This window comes from Hylobates moloch, unplaced genomic scaffold, assembly GCF_009828535.3.
Source record: "Hylobates moloch isolate HMO894 unplaced genomic scaffold, HMol_V3 SCAFFOLD_11, whole genome shotgun sequence".
NCBI lineage: Eukaryota > Metazoa > Chordata > Mammalia > Primates > Hylobatidae > Hylobates > Hylobates moloch.
Window position 1 is genome coordinate 65,492,237 of NW_026652286.1, and position 18,045 is coordinate 65,510,281.

Below are 18,045 nucleotides of genomic sequence, written 5' to 3' on the forward strand. Positions count from 1 at the left end.
TCTCCCATAATTTTTGTTTAATAATAAATTGACATGGAGGTCATTCATTGGTGACCTTGGCAATGGTCACCAATGGTTAGCAGTGTTGAGTACGTAATAAAGGTAGAGGCCAACCGAAGGGTCTAGGGGTCGGTGAGGGCTAAGCTGATTAAGCCTGCCAAATGTAATCAAACTGCTTTGCTTGCTTTTAATTGCTTACTTTTAGTTAATCTTAAAATTCCCACTAGCTAACATCAGATAAGGTCTCTGACTGTGGGTCACTATAGTAAGGGTTGCTTAAAGCTGCAACCGTTACTATAGGGGGGAAGCTCTTCTCCAGTTCAAGCTGGTTGAGACCACTGATCCTTCAACTGGGCCTGTGCAGGTGACCAGAGAATGACCTTTCGATGTCAGAGAGCCAAAAACTCCACCCTCAGATCATGCTAACATTGCCATTTTCTGCACACGTAATGGGATGAACCATGTAGCTCAATTATGCTTGCAGAAATCCCAACGACCTCACCTTTCCTACCCGCCAATCATCTTTTCCCACTCTTTAGACCATCCTGCTTTCTAACTCATAAGCACCTCCAAGCTCTATTTTTGGGGAGGCCCGCTGGAGATTTGTTCTTCTGCTTTCTTGCACAACAATGTTGTGAATACAATTTTTTCTCTTAGGCAGAAATCCATCATTGCAGTGATTGGATTGCTGTGTGATGGCAGAATGAACCTGGTCACTAACAAAAGAGGTAAAGAAGTAGATAAAGGAGGATATGAGATCAAAGAGGGTTTTCATTAAGTTTTTAAGAGGGAGAGGCAGAACCTTGCCCAAATTCTTGTTGGGAAGAGCCAGGAGAGACTGAGATACAGATTTATGAGAGAACAGATAAAATTAATATAGTGTAAGCTCCTCAAGAAGGCAGGCTGAGACCCAGACATTGCCTAGGAAGACAGCCTCTCTTCTCCTGGAACAGGACAGATTGCAGGGTTGACGCAGTAGGAGGTGAGTCTGTGGAAGCAATGAGCATTTCCTATGATAGCTTCTGTTTTCTCTTTGTAGTAGGAAGGGAGTCATGGGCTTGGAGAAAGCAAGGGAGGAGGGAAGCTTGGAGGTTTGCAGGCAAAGGAGAAGACTTGAAATTTTGGACACAGGCCCACAGTCAATTGGCTAATAGAATGAGTGACATCAGACACAAAACACTGGGCCTATCTGTGAAGTGTGATGCAGGCCATAAATTCCATTTCAGTGCATCTTAGTAGACACCATGAACAAAGCCTGCTTAGTAGACACCATGATACTAAGCCTGCTTAGTAGATACCATGAACAAAACTCACTCTCTCAAGTTGAAAAAACTTACGGACAAGTTATCACTGAAATTAAATGGTGGTAGATGTGTCCAAGGAATACTGTGGGGATTCAGTCATTTTATGAATCTTATGATAGGTGAATGTGTGAAGATGGCAATTAGTGAGCAACAGAACAATATTAGAACAGTGGAAATAGGAGGAAACAGTATCATCCCATTAAAAGCCTTGGAAGCAACAGAACAATATTAGAACAGTGGAAATAGGAGGAAAAAGTATCATCCCATTAAAAGCCTTGGAACAAGTCTAAATAATGGCTGTTCAGCAGAAGAATTCATGTCCCCTCTCCAAAGGGTCTGTTTTCTATGATGTAAAAATTAGATCATGTACATTTTCATATTAAACTTTTTATTAAATAAACTTTTGTAATAGTCAAAAAAATTGGACACACAATGACAGAAGGTAGGTAGTAGTGTTAAATAGGTGGGTGTGATATTGCTATGTACTAAGGAATATACATTTTTATTTTCATCCTCCCCTAAAACCCTTGGAATAATTCCTAAAATCCTTGGACTCTCCAAAGGGATAAATGTCTCTTTGCATGAGAAAAAATTTATTCTTGGCTACGGTGTCCTATAGTGTCTGCAAGTGGGGGTTGGTTGGCAGGGAAACCAACCATGTGATTAGAAGGTTGGAATTTTCAGCCCCCTGTCTCCAGGGAGTGTAAAAAAACTGAAGGTTGAGTTGATCACCAGTGGCCAATGATTTAATTAATCGCCACTACATAATGAAGCCTCCATAAAAACTCAGAAGGACATGTTCTGAGAGCTTCCAGGTTGCTGAACACATGGAGGTACCTGGAGCATGGTGCCTCCTGGGAGGGCATGGAAGATCTGTAGACTTCCCACATACCTCTTATGTACCTCTTCATCTGGCAGTTCATCTACATTCTCCATAACTTTATTTATTTATTTATTTATTTATTTTTGAGATGGAGTCTCACTTTGTCACCCAGGCTGGAGTGCGGTGGCGCAATCTCGGCTCACTGCAAGCTCTGCCTCCCAGGTTCACGCCATTCTCCTGCCTCAGCCCCCGGAGTAGCTGGACTACAGGTGCCCGCCAACACGCCCAGCTAATTTTTTTGTATTTTTAGTAGAGACAGGGTTTCACCATGTTAGCCAGGATGGTCTTGATCTCCTGACCTCGTGATCCACCCGCCTTGGCCTCCCAAGGTGCTGGGATTACAGGTGTGAGCCACCGTGTCTGGCCCATGCTCCATAACTTTATAACAAACTGGTAAACATAAGTATTTCTCTGAGTTCTGTGAGCCATTCTAGCAAATGGTTAAACCCAAGGAGGAGGTCGTGGGAACCCTTGATTTATGGCTAGTTACTCAGAAGTACAGGTAACAACCTTGTACTTGCAATTGGTATCTGAAGTTGGGGGCCATAGCGTGGGGCTGAGCCCTTTAGTGGTGGGGTCTGTGCTAACTCTCAGAATTAAATTGTAAGACACCCAGTTAATGTCTACAGAGGACTAGAGAATTGTTGATGTGAAAAACCCACACATCTGGTGTGAAAAGTGAAGTAATTGAGTAAAGAAAAACAGTTTGTTTTTCCCTTTTCAGTGGGGGAGGATGCATGGTGGGGCCCAAATGAGGAAGTCTCTGGTTATTAAATAGAATAGATCAAACAAATATAGCATGTAGGTCAAGGGGTCTAAGAGCCATAGACCTCAATTTCCTTATTATTTGGAGAAAATAATTATGAGACGAAGTAGCAAACATCTGCCTCTGGCCAGCCTCACAGCCAGCTCTTGCAGTGAAGAAGTCATGCCTCAGGTTCTCATGTCTCTTGCCTGAATCACCGTGTTTTTTTAGAAAAGATAAGCTCGATGATCTCAGCCCTTGCCGTTTCTTGTACGTAACGTCTGACAGTATTAATGATTTTCCATCTGCAGTCTATAATCAGATGTGCTTTCACACCCAGACTTTGATGAGATTTTGCTTTAATGTATCTTCTGAGCACATGTAGAACCTCCACCATCTAATAAGTAAGTTATGGGTTCATACACTGCTTTGGAGCAGTCTAACCGAAACTGAAAGATTCACTTGGGTTGCCATCCTCAGGAAGACTTAGTGAAACTAACTTTAATTCCATAAAAGCCTAGGTTTCTCTTTCATTGACACAATCTGTGATCTCTCACAGTTTTTACATTTTACAACTCTGCTGGGCCCATATAGGTATCAGAACAATGTTGGCTTCTTCTAACATCTTAAGGTAACTGAGAAGGTTGCTTCATCTCAGAGAGAAATTCCATTAGAGTCATGGGACAGAGAGGTTTTTTTCTATTCTCCAACCTCTCCAGGAAGCAATAATGCATTATTTCATGAACTAGAAGTAAGTAACCTGAGAATCTCTGCTATTTATATTTGGCAACACTATGTGGGCATTGACCTCTATGTGTGTGCCCGAGTGATTCAAGGCATGCAGTAGAAGATAAACTACTATAGGATGTGCAACCCCCATTCCTGTGTGGGGCACAGTGAAAAAGACCACTGGTTCTGGAATCAGGGAATCTGGGTTCAAATACTAGATCTTCCACTTGGGGAAGAGAAGTCATGTTGATGGAGGGGAACCTCTCTAAGCCTCTGGTTTCCTAACCGAAGAGGCCAATGATAAGGCCAGCCAACTGTGCACAGGTACTTGCTGGAATACTCAACATTCTGAGCCAGCCGCTATTGTGAGTGTGTCTTATAGTAAGTCATTTTATCTTCACAACTTTCTAAGAAGGTACTATTTTCATCTTTATTTAACAGGTAAAAGAAACTGAGACACAAAGGTGTTAAGTGATTTGCCCAAGGCCACCCAGTTAGTGAGAGTCAAGCCTGTCTAACTTGGGTTGATGTTCTCACCCACTCACAGCAGCTGCTCCAGGCACTAGTGAGATGTGCCACTTACTGAAGCCTGCACACCTTATATTGTGTTTAGTTATCACAATAACCCACAGCGTCATTATCACGCCTCTTTCATAAATAAGACTGTGGAAGCTCACAAAAGTTAATCCATTTGCCCAAGACCAACAGAGCCACTCTGGCAGAGCCAAGATTAACTGGCTTCCAGAACCTGCTCTCTTCCTATGAAAATAAGGTAACACATGGAAAATGCTTGGTAACTTGTAAAACTCTGTATTGATAATGGTATTACCATTCTCAGTGGTCCTTACTCTCTCTACAGCTCAGAACTTTGTGCTGCTTTTACAGATAAGAAAATTGAGTTCCAGGACAGTAAGTTAATTTGCTAGCATTCCACAGACAGAGTTGGGTTTGGAACCAGGTCTGTGCTTCTCAAACTGGAGGCCCTTAGGCCCAGGGGTAATGAATAAAGTGTTCTGCATAAAGATGGTGTATCCTCCTACAGAATTGATTTTATTCAGATATTTGGGTAAAAATATCATTTTTATGTTAAGCATAGTGATATATTAGTGCATCAGAATGCAACACTCATATTGGTTTTTACAGTAAAATATGAGACTTCAATTTTGCTTTTCCTCCTGCAGCATAGGACTATCTCCTCAGGTCCCTGAGGATATGGATTAGCCCCTTTGGTCAGGAGGGGTAATTGGGCGGATGTTGGAGAGGCTCCTGCTACACTGGGCAGCCTCTCGCTGTGCCATGTGCCTCTGCTCCCCTCACCCACAGAGGATGCTTCCAGATGAAGCCTGCCCGAACTCAGGGAGGCGGAAAAGACAGTCTCATAAGAAGCCTGTGAGTCCCTGAAAGTACTTTGCTTTTTAACCAAAAGATATAATTACTTCTCTTTACCTGATTCATTCTCCAGTTGATGAAATTGATGTATTAAAATATGTTCGCTCACTAGGTCTCTAACTTTCCCAAAATGCTTCCAGACAGCTTTGTGCCCACAGCTGTGAGTGTCTTGACATTTATCTCTAGCTGGGATGCTGGGATCTAGTCTAGAGTCTGTTGTGTCTTCTGTGACCTCAGGCCGGGCACGTTACCTCTGTGGGCTTCAGTAACCTCACTTGCAGGGGACAGGAGTTGGAGAATCACTAAGATTTCTTTCCATCTGGGCAGGTTTTGGGACCCAGGGGTTAAGTAAAGACAAAAACATGAGGTTCAGTAGCTGGGAATGTAAGTTCCCTGAGAGCAAGGTCTTTTTTGTTCATTGCCTGAAACAATGCAGGACATACAGTAGACAGTGAGTTACTATTTGTTAAATGAAATGAATAAATCTCCTCAAACTCTTGCCTGGCAGAATCAGTAAATACAAGGGAGGGGACATCCAGACAGATGACGTGAACAGAGTGGGCAGCTGGCTGACCTTTGCTCCACTCCACTCAATGCTAGCCCAGAGCCTGGCCTAGGTGGCTGCTCGTGGATGGAGCTTTTAAACAGCACTGAGGGTGGTCGGCAGGCAGGAGTAGGGGTGGTCTCAGTGGATTGTGGTCATTAACAGTCCTTAAGCTCCAAGAGGCCAAGGGCAAGATGAGGGAACAACATGACACTTATAGCTTCTGGCTGTGTTTATATTGGTGGAGGTGACTATTGCTACCTGATTTAGATGTGAATTAAACTGCACAGGACAAGGGATGAGAGGTGGAAGTGTTTTCTTATTTGTGTGTGTTGTTTTAGCCCCCTAGAGACATTGTTTTGCATTTGTAGTGTAAGCAAAGGCTCCAGAGAGCTGGTGAAAGATGCTTCCTTCCCTTCTCTCCTACCCTGACATCACTGGATGTATTTTCCCTTCTCTACCACTGGGAGTCGCAAGTGCCCACAATAATGCTCCGTTTCTTTTTAATAAAACAAACGGGAAGTATCTTTTTTTGTGAAGATTTGTCCTTCACTGATGCACTGCCCTTTGGTTGATGAATACTCAGAAAAGGGGTAAGGGTAGGGGACGTTGTGAAGGGTAGAACAGAGGAATAATACGGGGCAAAGCTTGGAGTCTGTTTCCAAAGAGCAAAAGAACGGATCTCCTCCCAGGTAAGCTGTCACCTCCCAAATGTGGTGGGCATAAGTACATGGTAAAGCAAGTGTGGGGCGGGAGAATGGGATGCCCGGTGTCAACCACATCCCCTACATCTCCAGGTTAAATAGTCTCCCAAGGTGACGCCATCAGGCAGCCAAAGTCAAAAACCATGAGTTTAGGATGAGGCCATATTTTAAAGGTGCATCGCTTTAAAGAAAAACATTGAGTTAGAAAAGATTTAAGAAGCCCATGTACATGGCCAAAACAGTGAGTGGCTGAAGCTTGGAAAACGTTATTTTACTGGACCTTTCTTCTCCACTGAGCTGCAAACCTCAGTGTTCATAAGCTTTGCATTCCCAATGCCTGCTGTAGCTCCCAGGACGCTGTAGACTTACAGTAAGCCCTGGAAGGAAGAAGAGAGAATGAGGAAGGAAGGGAAGAGGTAAGGAAGGAAAGAATGGAAGGTGTGCGTAGTAAGAAGGTAAATGTGGCAGATGGCCCCAGCGACTCCTGCCCTCTGGTGTTCATGCCTTTGCGTGATCCCTCCCCCAGGAGGTATGGGCTGGACCTAGTGACTGCCACCCAATAGAGACTACTTCAATAGTGATGGTATCTTACTTCCCAGGTTGCAAAAAGGCTGTCACTGTCTTCAGCACCTTTCTCTCTCTCTCACTCTTTTGTTTTGAAGAAAGCCAGCTGTCAAGTTGTGAGCTGCCAACAACCAGCTGAGTGAGCTTGGAAGAGGGGTTTCCCCCATGGGTCTTGGGATGGCCGCACCCCCATCCAACATCTTGATTACAGCCTTGTGAGGAACCCTGAGCCAGAGACATCAGCTAACCACACTCAGATTCTGGCCCCACAGAAACTGTGAGATAGTAAGTGTTTGTTCTTTTCAGTTGCTAATTTTATGATGACAGTGTTAGGCAGCAATAGGTACCTAATACAGATTTTGGTACCTAGAAGTGATATCTAGAAACGTAGGAGTGTAGGTAGTGGATGGAGCCTGGAAAGGTTTTGAAGAGAGGGTTAGAGAAAGCCTAAATTGCCACAGACTTTTTATAGAAATCTGGGTTTTGAAATCACTGCTCTTAATTATTATAACTTCCATGCACCTCAAAAAATGCAGATACTGTTCACATAGACAAAAAACTTTATGCAAATACTTGTGTTCCTCTTTAGCTGTTGCGGGATCTGGCCAGCAGCCCGCAATGCAATGGGGCTCTCTCTTTGTTCCCAGGTGGATTGGCAGGTTGAGAAATAATAGACATACACAAGATAGTGAAAGCTGGGTCCAGGGGGGTCACCGCCTTCTGGTCCCACGGAGCCAACAATGCACTGGATATGCCAGCATTTATTATTAAATTTAGTGAGGGCGGGGGTAGGTTAGTGAGGGATTTAGGGTTATTTGATTATGAGGTGAGATGGTCACATGGAGATGAAGTAATTCTTTAACATAACATTTGTATGTAGAAGTACAGTACATTTGTATGTAGAAGTACAGTATACAGAGATAAGAATTTACAATATAGTATGTGCATCAGTAATTTCTAACAGAGCCTTAAAACAGAAACACAATCTTTCCATAACCTATGATAAGCAAGATATTAATCAGCAGTAACAGTTGCAACAAAACCTGGTTACAAACAATCCATGGAAACAGGACCTGAAGCTAGACAACTGGTTAGACCAGAAATTCTCAGAAGGGAGTATGCCTTAACCCTAAAGAGGCCTAGAAGACCCATGGCAAGATGAGGGCGTTTATAGCCCTATCTTATCCATATGGACAGGAGCCTCCCATGCGTCCGTTTATACGCTCTCCACAAGGGTCGCATTCCATTCCAGAGCTATGAACATCTGCTTTTCTGGGATACGAATCTTGGTGATGTGAAACCTCCCTGACTGCACGTCCTGCTCTCTGCAGGGGGAAGCACATCACGTGCTGTTGGCTCGTTCTGGCAGTCCAACCTGGCATTGTCTTTACACAATCCTGCACGCAATTTTTTATTTACAATAATCAGGAGCATTTCATCTTTTATTCCATAGCAATAGTTTCAGAGGGTCTCCCTACATCTCCCCCTTTTTTCTGATTTAAATGAACCATAGCAATCATAGCTTGGTGCTGATCACGATTGGATTGAAGAATATTTTTTCCAATTTTACACAGGAACAATAAACCAATAGCACAAATTATATACAGAACAAAATTAACGATAGTGGATCCTCCCAAAGATTTTACCCATCGAATGGGGTTGAGATTAGGTAATCCCTCAGAGATACCATCTAAAACGTCAGCACCGGGTAAAGCAGTTAAGTGTGCTTGTGAGGCCTCAATAATCTGTTCTTTTAGCTTGCTTATATCTAAACTTAAATTATCTTCACTTCCTTGTAAATGACGTTTTATTGATTCCCAATTGTGAACAGACTCATTATATTGAAATGGAGTTATACAAAAATCAGAAGTATTCCAATCACATGGCATTTGTAATCTATGTTCTAAACTCATAATTTTATCTCCCATCCATATAACAGTTTGTCTTAGATCATTAATTTTATTAGCCAATTTTTGATCAATACCTGACTGAGAATTCCACATCTGAGTAGAATTTTTTTGCCATTTATCCACAAAATGAACAGTTTGAACAGACTGAAGTAATGCAACTCCAGCAGTAGCAGCAGTCACAGTAACAGCAATCAAGCCCATTATTATTGCAATTAATGTAAAAATAAATCATTTACTCCTTTTAAGAATTTTCTGTAGAATATTGTTAATAACATGGATAGAGGGGGAAGAGTCCCAAGGCCTATGTAAGGCTATGGGGAGCCAAATACCTTCTCTGGCTCTGACTATTCAAATACTATGATATTGATTAAAGGATGAGTCAATACAAGTATACAAGTAACAATTAACACAAGTAATTATGTTGGTTTCTGAACTAATATGCATCTTTCCTACTAATAACGTATATGGTGGTTTAACACAACTTTTAAGTGGTATAGTTTTGTTGGACTCCATATAGATAGTATATATATTTTGAGGTGACAAGGTGGATTTACTTATAACACTTTCTCCAGCCCAAACTCTCATACCAGTCATAGCTATTGTTAATCTCCATAATTCTGAATGTTCACGTCCTCAGTGGGGAACAATGAGCCTTGGCTTTGGAGGGGCAACCCCTGCCCCTTTCCACTTAAGAGGAAAAAAGGAGTTAAATCTATGATATAATAAGGGAGGGTTGTCACTACTTTTTTGATAAGTAATATCATAGAGAAAATGTTGACAATCTTTGTGACCTTGAGAGAAATCATTAGTAATATGACCTTTGGGAGCCAAATCAACAATGGTGTACTGAGAAGAATTAAATAACACAGTTCTTTCTGAGCTAACACAATCTTTCCATATTAATTTGTCAGCATTTGAAGACAAGTTGAGAGGACATGCAGGTCCTAAAGGCTTATATTGGGATGTGTGAATATAATCAGTGATTTCTGTTTTGATCTGCCTTAGAGATTTTAATGAGAGCCCTGATACCAAGTGTCCTAAAGGAGGGACAGAGTGACCGGATGGTAGTGTGACCACCCAAGTTTGAATATCTAATGAGAGACATCCATTAGTGGGTCCCAGGCACAAAGTTGGATACCTAAAACCTAAAGTGATATTGAAAGGGGTTCCTTCTTCTGAAGGTTGGGCAGGACAATGATCAGCTACAGAACCAGGCATCCAAATACTGTCATTAACATAGACCTCGATAGGAGCATCCACCCATGTCACGGCTTGAATAAGAGGAGGAAAAGGAATATAGGCCCAATATGTATAGTTTTTAACAGTCTGTGGGGCAACAGAGAGTGGAAGGATCAGTGTCATCAGGAGAAGGCAGAGGTTGAGCCAGACCTGAATCTCTGGAGACAAGTTGTTCGGGATGGCTGACTGGATTGTCTGTTGTAAAGGAGTTAGCGTGGTCGTTTTCTTCTTTTTGATGATTGGATGTGTTAGTTGTTTCTTGCTGTGGCGCTTTTTCAGCAAATTTCTCTGTCTCGTTGTTGTATGCATTTTCAGGACACAATTTCAGGTGTCTAGCAGGAATCCAAACAGAAGATTGATGTTCACCTGGGGAAACACAAGCATAGCCTCTTCCCCACGTTAAAATAGAACCTTTTGACCATATATTAGATTGAACATCTTTCCACCATACTTCTCTTCCTTGGTTTACTGTAGGATGGTTACCAGAGAAATGTTTTTCTGGCATTAGTATGAGTGAGTTGATGAAATTGTTCTGCATCTGTAATGGCTAGAGAAACTAGGGTATCAACTTTATGATTACCACTGGATAAAGGTCCAGGCAAATTAGTATGAGAACGAATGTGAGTGATGAAAAAAGGGTGGTTTTGGTTTTTTGTAACAAAGACAGTTTTTTGTAACAAAGAGAACAAGGAAAACAGATTAGTGTCAGTAATATTTTTGATGGTAGCTGTTTCTATTGCCTTAGTGGCATGGACTACATATGCTGAGTCAGAGAAAATATTAAGAGACTGATCAAAATCCTGTAATGCAGAGATAACAGCAAACAACTCGGCTTTTTGAGCAGAATTCTATGGAGTAGAAATGACTTTATCTTTTGGTCCTACATACTCTGCCTTTCCATTACTGGATCCATCACTAAAAATGGTAACAGTTGTCTCTAGTGGTGATGAACGAGTAAGTTTTGGTAGAATCCAGGAAGCATTTCTTAGAAATTGGAAGAATTTTGACTTAGGCAAATGATTATCAATAGTGCTAATGAAGTCAGCCAGATTAGTCTGCCAGCACAAGGATGTAGAAAAGACATTTTTAACTTCATTTCTTGACAAAGGGACCACAACAATGTTTGGATCAAAGCTGGAAATTTTAGTGATTCATTAACATCCTAACCCAATCAAAGTGGCTATTTGATCAAGATATATTGAAAGAGTTTTAGAGGCTGAATTAGGAAGAAATACCCATTCGACTCGAGAATCATTTTGTACTATAAGTCCTGTAGGAGAGTGGATGGAAGGAAAAACTAAAAATTGTAAAGGCAAATTTGGGTCAATATGAGAGACTTGTGCGTCTCTCACTCTTTGTTCTACAAAAGACAACTCTTGTTTCGCTGGCTCAGATAGAGAGCAATGACTGTTTAAATCTGTATCTCCTGGTAAAGTGGCAAATAGATAAGATAATGCATAAGTACGGATGCCTAGGGTTGGTCTGAGATAATTGATGTCACCTAGTAATTTTTGAAAATCATTTAAGGTGTTTAAATTGTCAGCACAAAGTTGGACTTTTGGGGGCTTAATGGAGTGAGCTTCTAGCTGCATTCCTAAGTACAGAAAAGGGGCGCTTGTTGAATTTTATCAGGAGCAATGTGGAGTCCTGCATTGGCAACAGCTAATTTTAAAGAGGTAAAACATTGAATTAATTCATCTTTAGTGGGGGCAGCAATTAGTATATCATCCATATAATGAAGAATGTAATTATTTTTTAAAATCTGTTGGATAGGTTGTAACACAGTATCGACAAACAACCGACAAACAGTAGGACTGTTAATCATTCCTTGAGGTAAAACTTTCCATTGATATCTAGCTGCAGGAGCTGAATTGTTAATGGAAGGTATAGTGAAAGCAAATTTTTCACAGTCTGACTTGTCTAAAGGAATATGAAAAAAGCAGTATTTAAGGTCAATGATAATTAAAGGCCATTCCTTAGGAATCATGGAGGGGGAGGGCATACTGGGTTGTAACACCCCCATAGGTTTAATAAGTGCATTAACAGCTCTTAAGTCTGTTACCATCCTCCATTTTCCTGACTTTTTTTGTGCAACAAACACAGGCGAGTTCCATGAAGACAATGAGGGCTCAGTAGTGTTTGCTTATAGTAAATCATTCACAATTTCAATTAAAGCCTCCAACTTGTGTTTGGACAGTGGCCACTGCTCTACCTAAACAGGTGACTCACACATCCATTGTGCAGGGGCAGAGGAAGAGTAGGAGAGTGAGGGCGCTGGGATGCGGACTGTGGAGAAGCAGGGTTCCAAGCCTCTGAAAGAAGGGGTCCCAGAGCATCAAAAGAAACAGTGGGCTTAGAAGAGGGGAGAGGTCCAAAGGGACAAGAGGAACGAGAAACAGACCATTCAGAAGAATGCCACACATCCTCCTCTGGCAGAGGGGCAACAGCTTAGTAGAAGAAGAGTTAACATATACAGGTTTCATGATAGGAGGCAGAGGGAGGGGATCATCACTAGGTTCCTCCTCTTGGGGAGAAAACAAGGAGAGATTGAATTCTTCTTCACCATCAGAAAGAGGACTAGTAGGGGGGTCAGCTACCTGAGGTAAAGGGAGCGGTTCACCATCCACGTTAACTTCTGGCAGTTGAAGAGGATCACCAGACTGAAAAGGAAGTAAAGCAACACAAATAAGAGCCCAGTCAGTCCAAACAGAAATAGGAAGTAAAACACCAGCTCTCATGAGTTGGTGGAGTGTGGCACCAACTCTATCCCAGTCTAACAGGTCCATAGAACCTTTGTCAGGGAACCAAGGACAATGTTTTTCAATAGTCTGAAATAAGAGAGTAAGGTTATTGGAATCAGCCTTGATTCCACCCTGTTTAAGAAGAAGTTTAATAAAAGACAGATAAGCCTGGTGTTTAAACTGTGATTGTCCCATAATAACCCTGGAATATTACCGGTCGACAAACCTGAAAAGAGGGGAGAGTCGGAAAAAGCGTACCTGGAGACCTTACCGTTGAGACTGAAGACTAGTCGTCACGAACTGCACTCGGAGTGCACTGAGCCGAGGAACAAAGGCCACAGTGGGCGCCAGATATTGCGGGATCTGGCCAGCAGCCCACAATGCAACGGGGCTTTCTCTTTGTTCCCAGGCAGATCGGCAGGTTGAGAAATAATAGACACACACAAGACAGCGAAAGCTGGGTCCAGGGGGTCACCGCCTTCTGGTCCCACAGTGCCACCAATGCACTGGTTATGTCAGCATATATTATTAAGTTTAGTGAGGGCAGGGGTAGGTTAGTGAGGGATTTAGGGTCATTTGATTATGAGGTGAGATGGTCACATGGGAATGAAATAATTCTTTAACATAACATTTGTATGTAAAAGTACATTTGTATGTAGAAGTACAGTATACAGAGATAAGAATTTACAATATAGTGTGTGCATCAGTAATTTCTAACAGAGCCTTAAAACAGAAACACAATCTTTCCATAACCTATGATTAGCAAGATATTAATCAGCAGTAACAGTTGCAACAAAACCTGGTTACAAACAATCCATGGAAACAGGACATGAAGCTAGACAACTGGTTAGACCAGAAATTCTCAGAATGGAGTATGCCTTAACCCTAAAGAGGCCTAGAAGAGCCGTGGCAAGATGAGGGCGTTTATAGCCCTATCTTATCCATATGGACAGGTGCCCCCCCATGCGTCTGTTTATAGGCTCTCCACAAAGTCGCATTCCATTCCCAGAGCTATGAACATCTGCTTTTCTGGGATAGGAATCTTGGTGATGTGAAACCTCCCTGACTGCATGTCCATTCATAGGCTCTCTGCAGGGGGGAAGCACATCACGTGCTGTTGGCTCGTTCTGGCAGTCCAACCTGGCATTGTCTTTACACAATCCTGCATGCAATTTTTTATTTACAATAATCAGGAGCATTTCATCTTTTATTCCATAGCAATAGTTTCAGGGGGTCTCTCTACATTTAGCAACATGAAAGAAGTTACTACTTTTTATATTTTTAAACATGAGTGTGCTAACATTGTTATTATCTAGCAGATAGTGCTAGATATGTGCCAGGCACCATGCCAGGCTCTGGCAAGACAAAGGTGTATAAATAATATTTGCCCTTGAGAATATAGGTAAATGTTTTTTTTTGTTTTTATTTTTGTTTTAAAACTGGACCCTGGGTTGAGAAGTTCTTGCATCTTAGAGTTGTAGGTTATTTGTTTTATTGACAGCAATGATCATTTCAGCTGCTCCAAATTCAGGACGTTTTCTGATTCGAGCCAAGTTTGTACACACAAAAGCTCTTTTTTTGTTTCTTTCTCCCTTTCTCCCTCCCTCCCTCTCTCCCTCTCTCCCTCCCTTCCTTCCTTCTTTCCTCCCTCCCTTCCTTCCTCCCTCCCTCTCTCTCACTCTCTCCTCTTTCTTTCTTTTCTTTTCTTTCTTTCTTTCCTTCCTTCCTTCCTTCTTTCAGAACAGGATCTTGCTCTGTCACCCAAGCTGGAGTGCAGTGGCATGATCATAGCTCACTGTAACCTCAAACTCTTGGGCTCAAGTGTTCCTCCTACCTCAGCTTCCCAAGTAGCTGAGACTATTGGGGCACACCACTATGCCCAGCTAATTGTATTATTATCGTTGTTGTTGTTGTAGAGATGGAGATCTTGCTGTGTTGTCCAGGCTAAGGAGCTCTTTTCGCAGTAATCATTGGGGGAGGGCCCTCTTGGTGCCATAATGTAATGTCAGCATGGTGAGTTCTAAACAATATGCTGAAGGCATCACAATGGAACAGATTCACTGAATAATCTCAGATGTGTTTCATGAACTTCATTTGACTCAAGGGCAATTTATTAAAATGTGCAGAATCTGGAGGAAAGAGAACTGGGATGAGAGTCAGGAGACAGAGGTTTAAGACTTGTCTATGCCTTTGACTGAATGATTTGGGCTAATCACTTGGATTTTCTGTCCTTCAGGAGGATCAATAAAAATGGAGAGGCAGGCTGGGCATGGTGGCTCATGCCTGTAATCCCAGCACTTTGCATGACCATTGTGGAAGGATTGCTTGAGGCCAGGAGCTCAAGACCAGCCTAGGACACATAGGGAGATCCTGTCTCAGGAATAAATAAAATAAAATATGTAAATGGAGAAACATACCAACATGGTTTTTGTGAATATTACATATGATAATACAGGTGAAAATGCTTTGAAAAAAAAATGTGTTCCTCATGTACATGGTGGTAATCTTGCAATATTTATGGAGAACGAATTATAATTTATCTTCTTTTATGCTGGCAAGTTTCCTGTGTTCTGAAAACCTTCCCATGGGTATTTTACAGAAAAGCACCAGCAGCCAATAAAATGTTCCAGGTTGAGCAATAAGCTTATAACATTGATAAAAGTAAATGAAATGCCTCTTGTCCATCTCTTCACCGTAGAGTCAGGCAGGGCACACCATGCTCACTTGCTTTACAGGTGTCAAATTAAAAGGAAGAAGCTGAAGCAAATTTAATGTAAGTAGAGAGTGTATTTGAGCCAAGCTTGAGGATTGCAGCTCAGGAACATAGATTCAAGTTGCCCTGAAATACACTTCAGTCAGCAGCAGTTACATGTAGATAAGCTGTTAATTGTCTATACATTGTTTTTTGTATCACAAATTCCAAGAATATGAAGATAATGGGTGAGACAGCTGGTCAGGAACAAAATGAGTTGAAACAATTGTCCCCAGGCATAGGTGCTGGGGGCATGACTGAAGTCCCATACTCATGCCTGTCTGGACCTGAAAAATTTTGCAAACCTCACATAGCTCAGATTTCTCTGAGCCATTTTTCCCTTCTCACAGGTCCTTCCTCCTCTCCCCGTTTCCAACTTTTCCTCTGTCCTCCTCCCCTTCTTCCCCTGAAGAAGAGGGGAAGTATAATTCATTATAAAACAGATAATGCTTAAAGATAGAAAGAAATAGCAAAAAAAGACACTGCCATACTCTGTTGTTTAAACTAAAAATGGATACAGTTCTTTAAGAGCACCAAATGGCTGTATGTATCAAAATTTTAAATGTTCGTATTCTTTGACCACCCCACCCCCTGAACAAAGTCCACTTCCAGGAATTATTTCTACAAAAATTACTAGCATATATGTGTATTATACATAAAGATAGATGATCAACACAATGCTGTTTGAAATATTGCAAAATAGCAAATAATATAAATACCATGGGGTGTTTATTATGGTACACTAATGCTATGCAGCTTTCAAAAGAATTCAGTAGATATATATATATACTGGCATGGAAAGAAGTCTAACATATTATAAGCCAGAAAACAAGTTTACTCACTCATTTTACTCACTGAACATAGAAGTCAATATTTATTGATTTATTATATATCAAGCACTGGCACAGGTGCAGGGAATATAGCAGTGAACAATTCAGGCAAAATTCCTGCCCTTATTCTAGAATGCCCTGCATTCTAATTGAAGATTAATGTTTAAAGTATAAATCATTGAGGTTAAAAAGAACAATACACGTATATGTTTATAAATGTATAGGAAATGATTTGAATGATGTAAGGATGAATCCAACTAGGAGTCTCTGTTTTTTCTGGGCTTTCAGTGAGAGGGAAGGATGCTCTTTGTGAGATCAAAAGCATGAGCTTAGAGACAGGGACATGGGGGTAGACGGGCACAGCCTGTGTGACCAGATCACAGGGAAATATGGTAAAAGTGTGGATCAGGCAGCTATGGACTGGTAGAAAGAGTATTGGATGATTAGCTTTCTCTTTATATATGGGCGACCCGTGACAATATGGGAGTCAGGGTACTGACCCCTATACAGTTGAAAATGTGTGTGTAACTTTTGACTTTTCAAAAATTTAATGACTAGTAGCCTACTGTTGACTGGAAGCTTCGTTGATACCAAAAACAGCTGATGAACACATATGTTGTATGCTATATGTATTACATGCTATATTCTTACAATAAAGTGAGCTAGAGAAAATAAAATGTTATTAAGAAAATCATACAGAAGAGAAGCTGGGGGCACTGGCTCACGTCTCTAATTCCAGCACTTTGGGAAACCAAGGTGGGAGGATCACTTAAAGCCAGGAGTTAGAGACCAGCCTGTGCAACACAGGGAGACCCCATATCTACGAAAGACAGAAAATATATTTACTATTCATTAAGTGGATATGGATCATCATAAAGGCCTTCATCCTCATTGCCTTCAGCTTGAGTAGCTGAGGAGGAGGAGGAAGAGGAGCAGTTGGTCTTGCCATCTCAGGAGTAGCAGAGGCAGAAGGAGTGGAGGTGGAGGGAAACGCAGGAGAGGCAGACACACTCACTATAACTTCTATTGAAGAAATCCACATATAAGTGGACCTGTGCAGTTCAAACCTCTGTTGCTCAAAGATCCATTGTACAAATACTATGTCATCATTGAAAAGATCCAATAATCCACAAAGAACTCTACAATCTCACAGTCCCATCTTATGTTAAGGTGGCATGTGCCCCAAATGTCTTGAAGAATAATGAATCTTTGGGGCCCCAAACTTAGATGCTTCCTGGAGCCAGGCAGGAATGATGCACAAGTGAATCAGCTTAGGCAGGGCTGCAGGCATAGGCCTTCCTCAGAGGGCAGCTGCCATGCCACCGGGCCAATGGTGGCTGTGCTGGGAGACAGGCCGTGGCTATCAGAGCTTCTGATGTTTAAAGAGGAGCCACATAGACTGTGGACATTTGTAAATGTTGCCTCAAAACTTTGTTTCATGCTATGTGGATCAAAAGATCACAGGTGCCAGCAGCACCTGGCCCACAGGCCTCCAGTTCATGACCCATTAGTCTTTACTGCAGATAGAAAGAGCCCTGAAGGAATGAACACAGCAAGCTTTCCTACAGGCCTCCAGAAGTGGCTCCCGGCTGAGCGGTGCACACGTGGCCACTGCTAAAATCTCTCCCTCCCAGTCTGCTGGCCCTGCCAGACCACCCGCGGGGAAGTATACTTTACCGCCTACCCTGGCAGCTTTGCTGAAAGAAACAGC

At 41.9% G+C, this 18,045-nt stretch overlaps 1 protein-coding gene across 1 annotated transcript; it reads left to right on the plus strand.

The window, feature by feature from the left end:
• Nucleotides 1–1,299: 1,299 nt before the first annotated feature.
• On the plus strand, nucleotides 1,300–1,536 carry LOC116476184 (putative small nuclear ribonucleoprotein G-like protein 15). The gene has a single exon (XM_032165890.1). It carries the CDS (start codon nucleotides 1,300–1,302, stop codon nucleotides 1,534–1,536), a length of 237 nt encoding a protein of 78 aa, XP_032021781.1.
• Nucleotides 1,537–18,045: the final 16,509 nt, after the last annotated feature.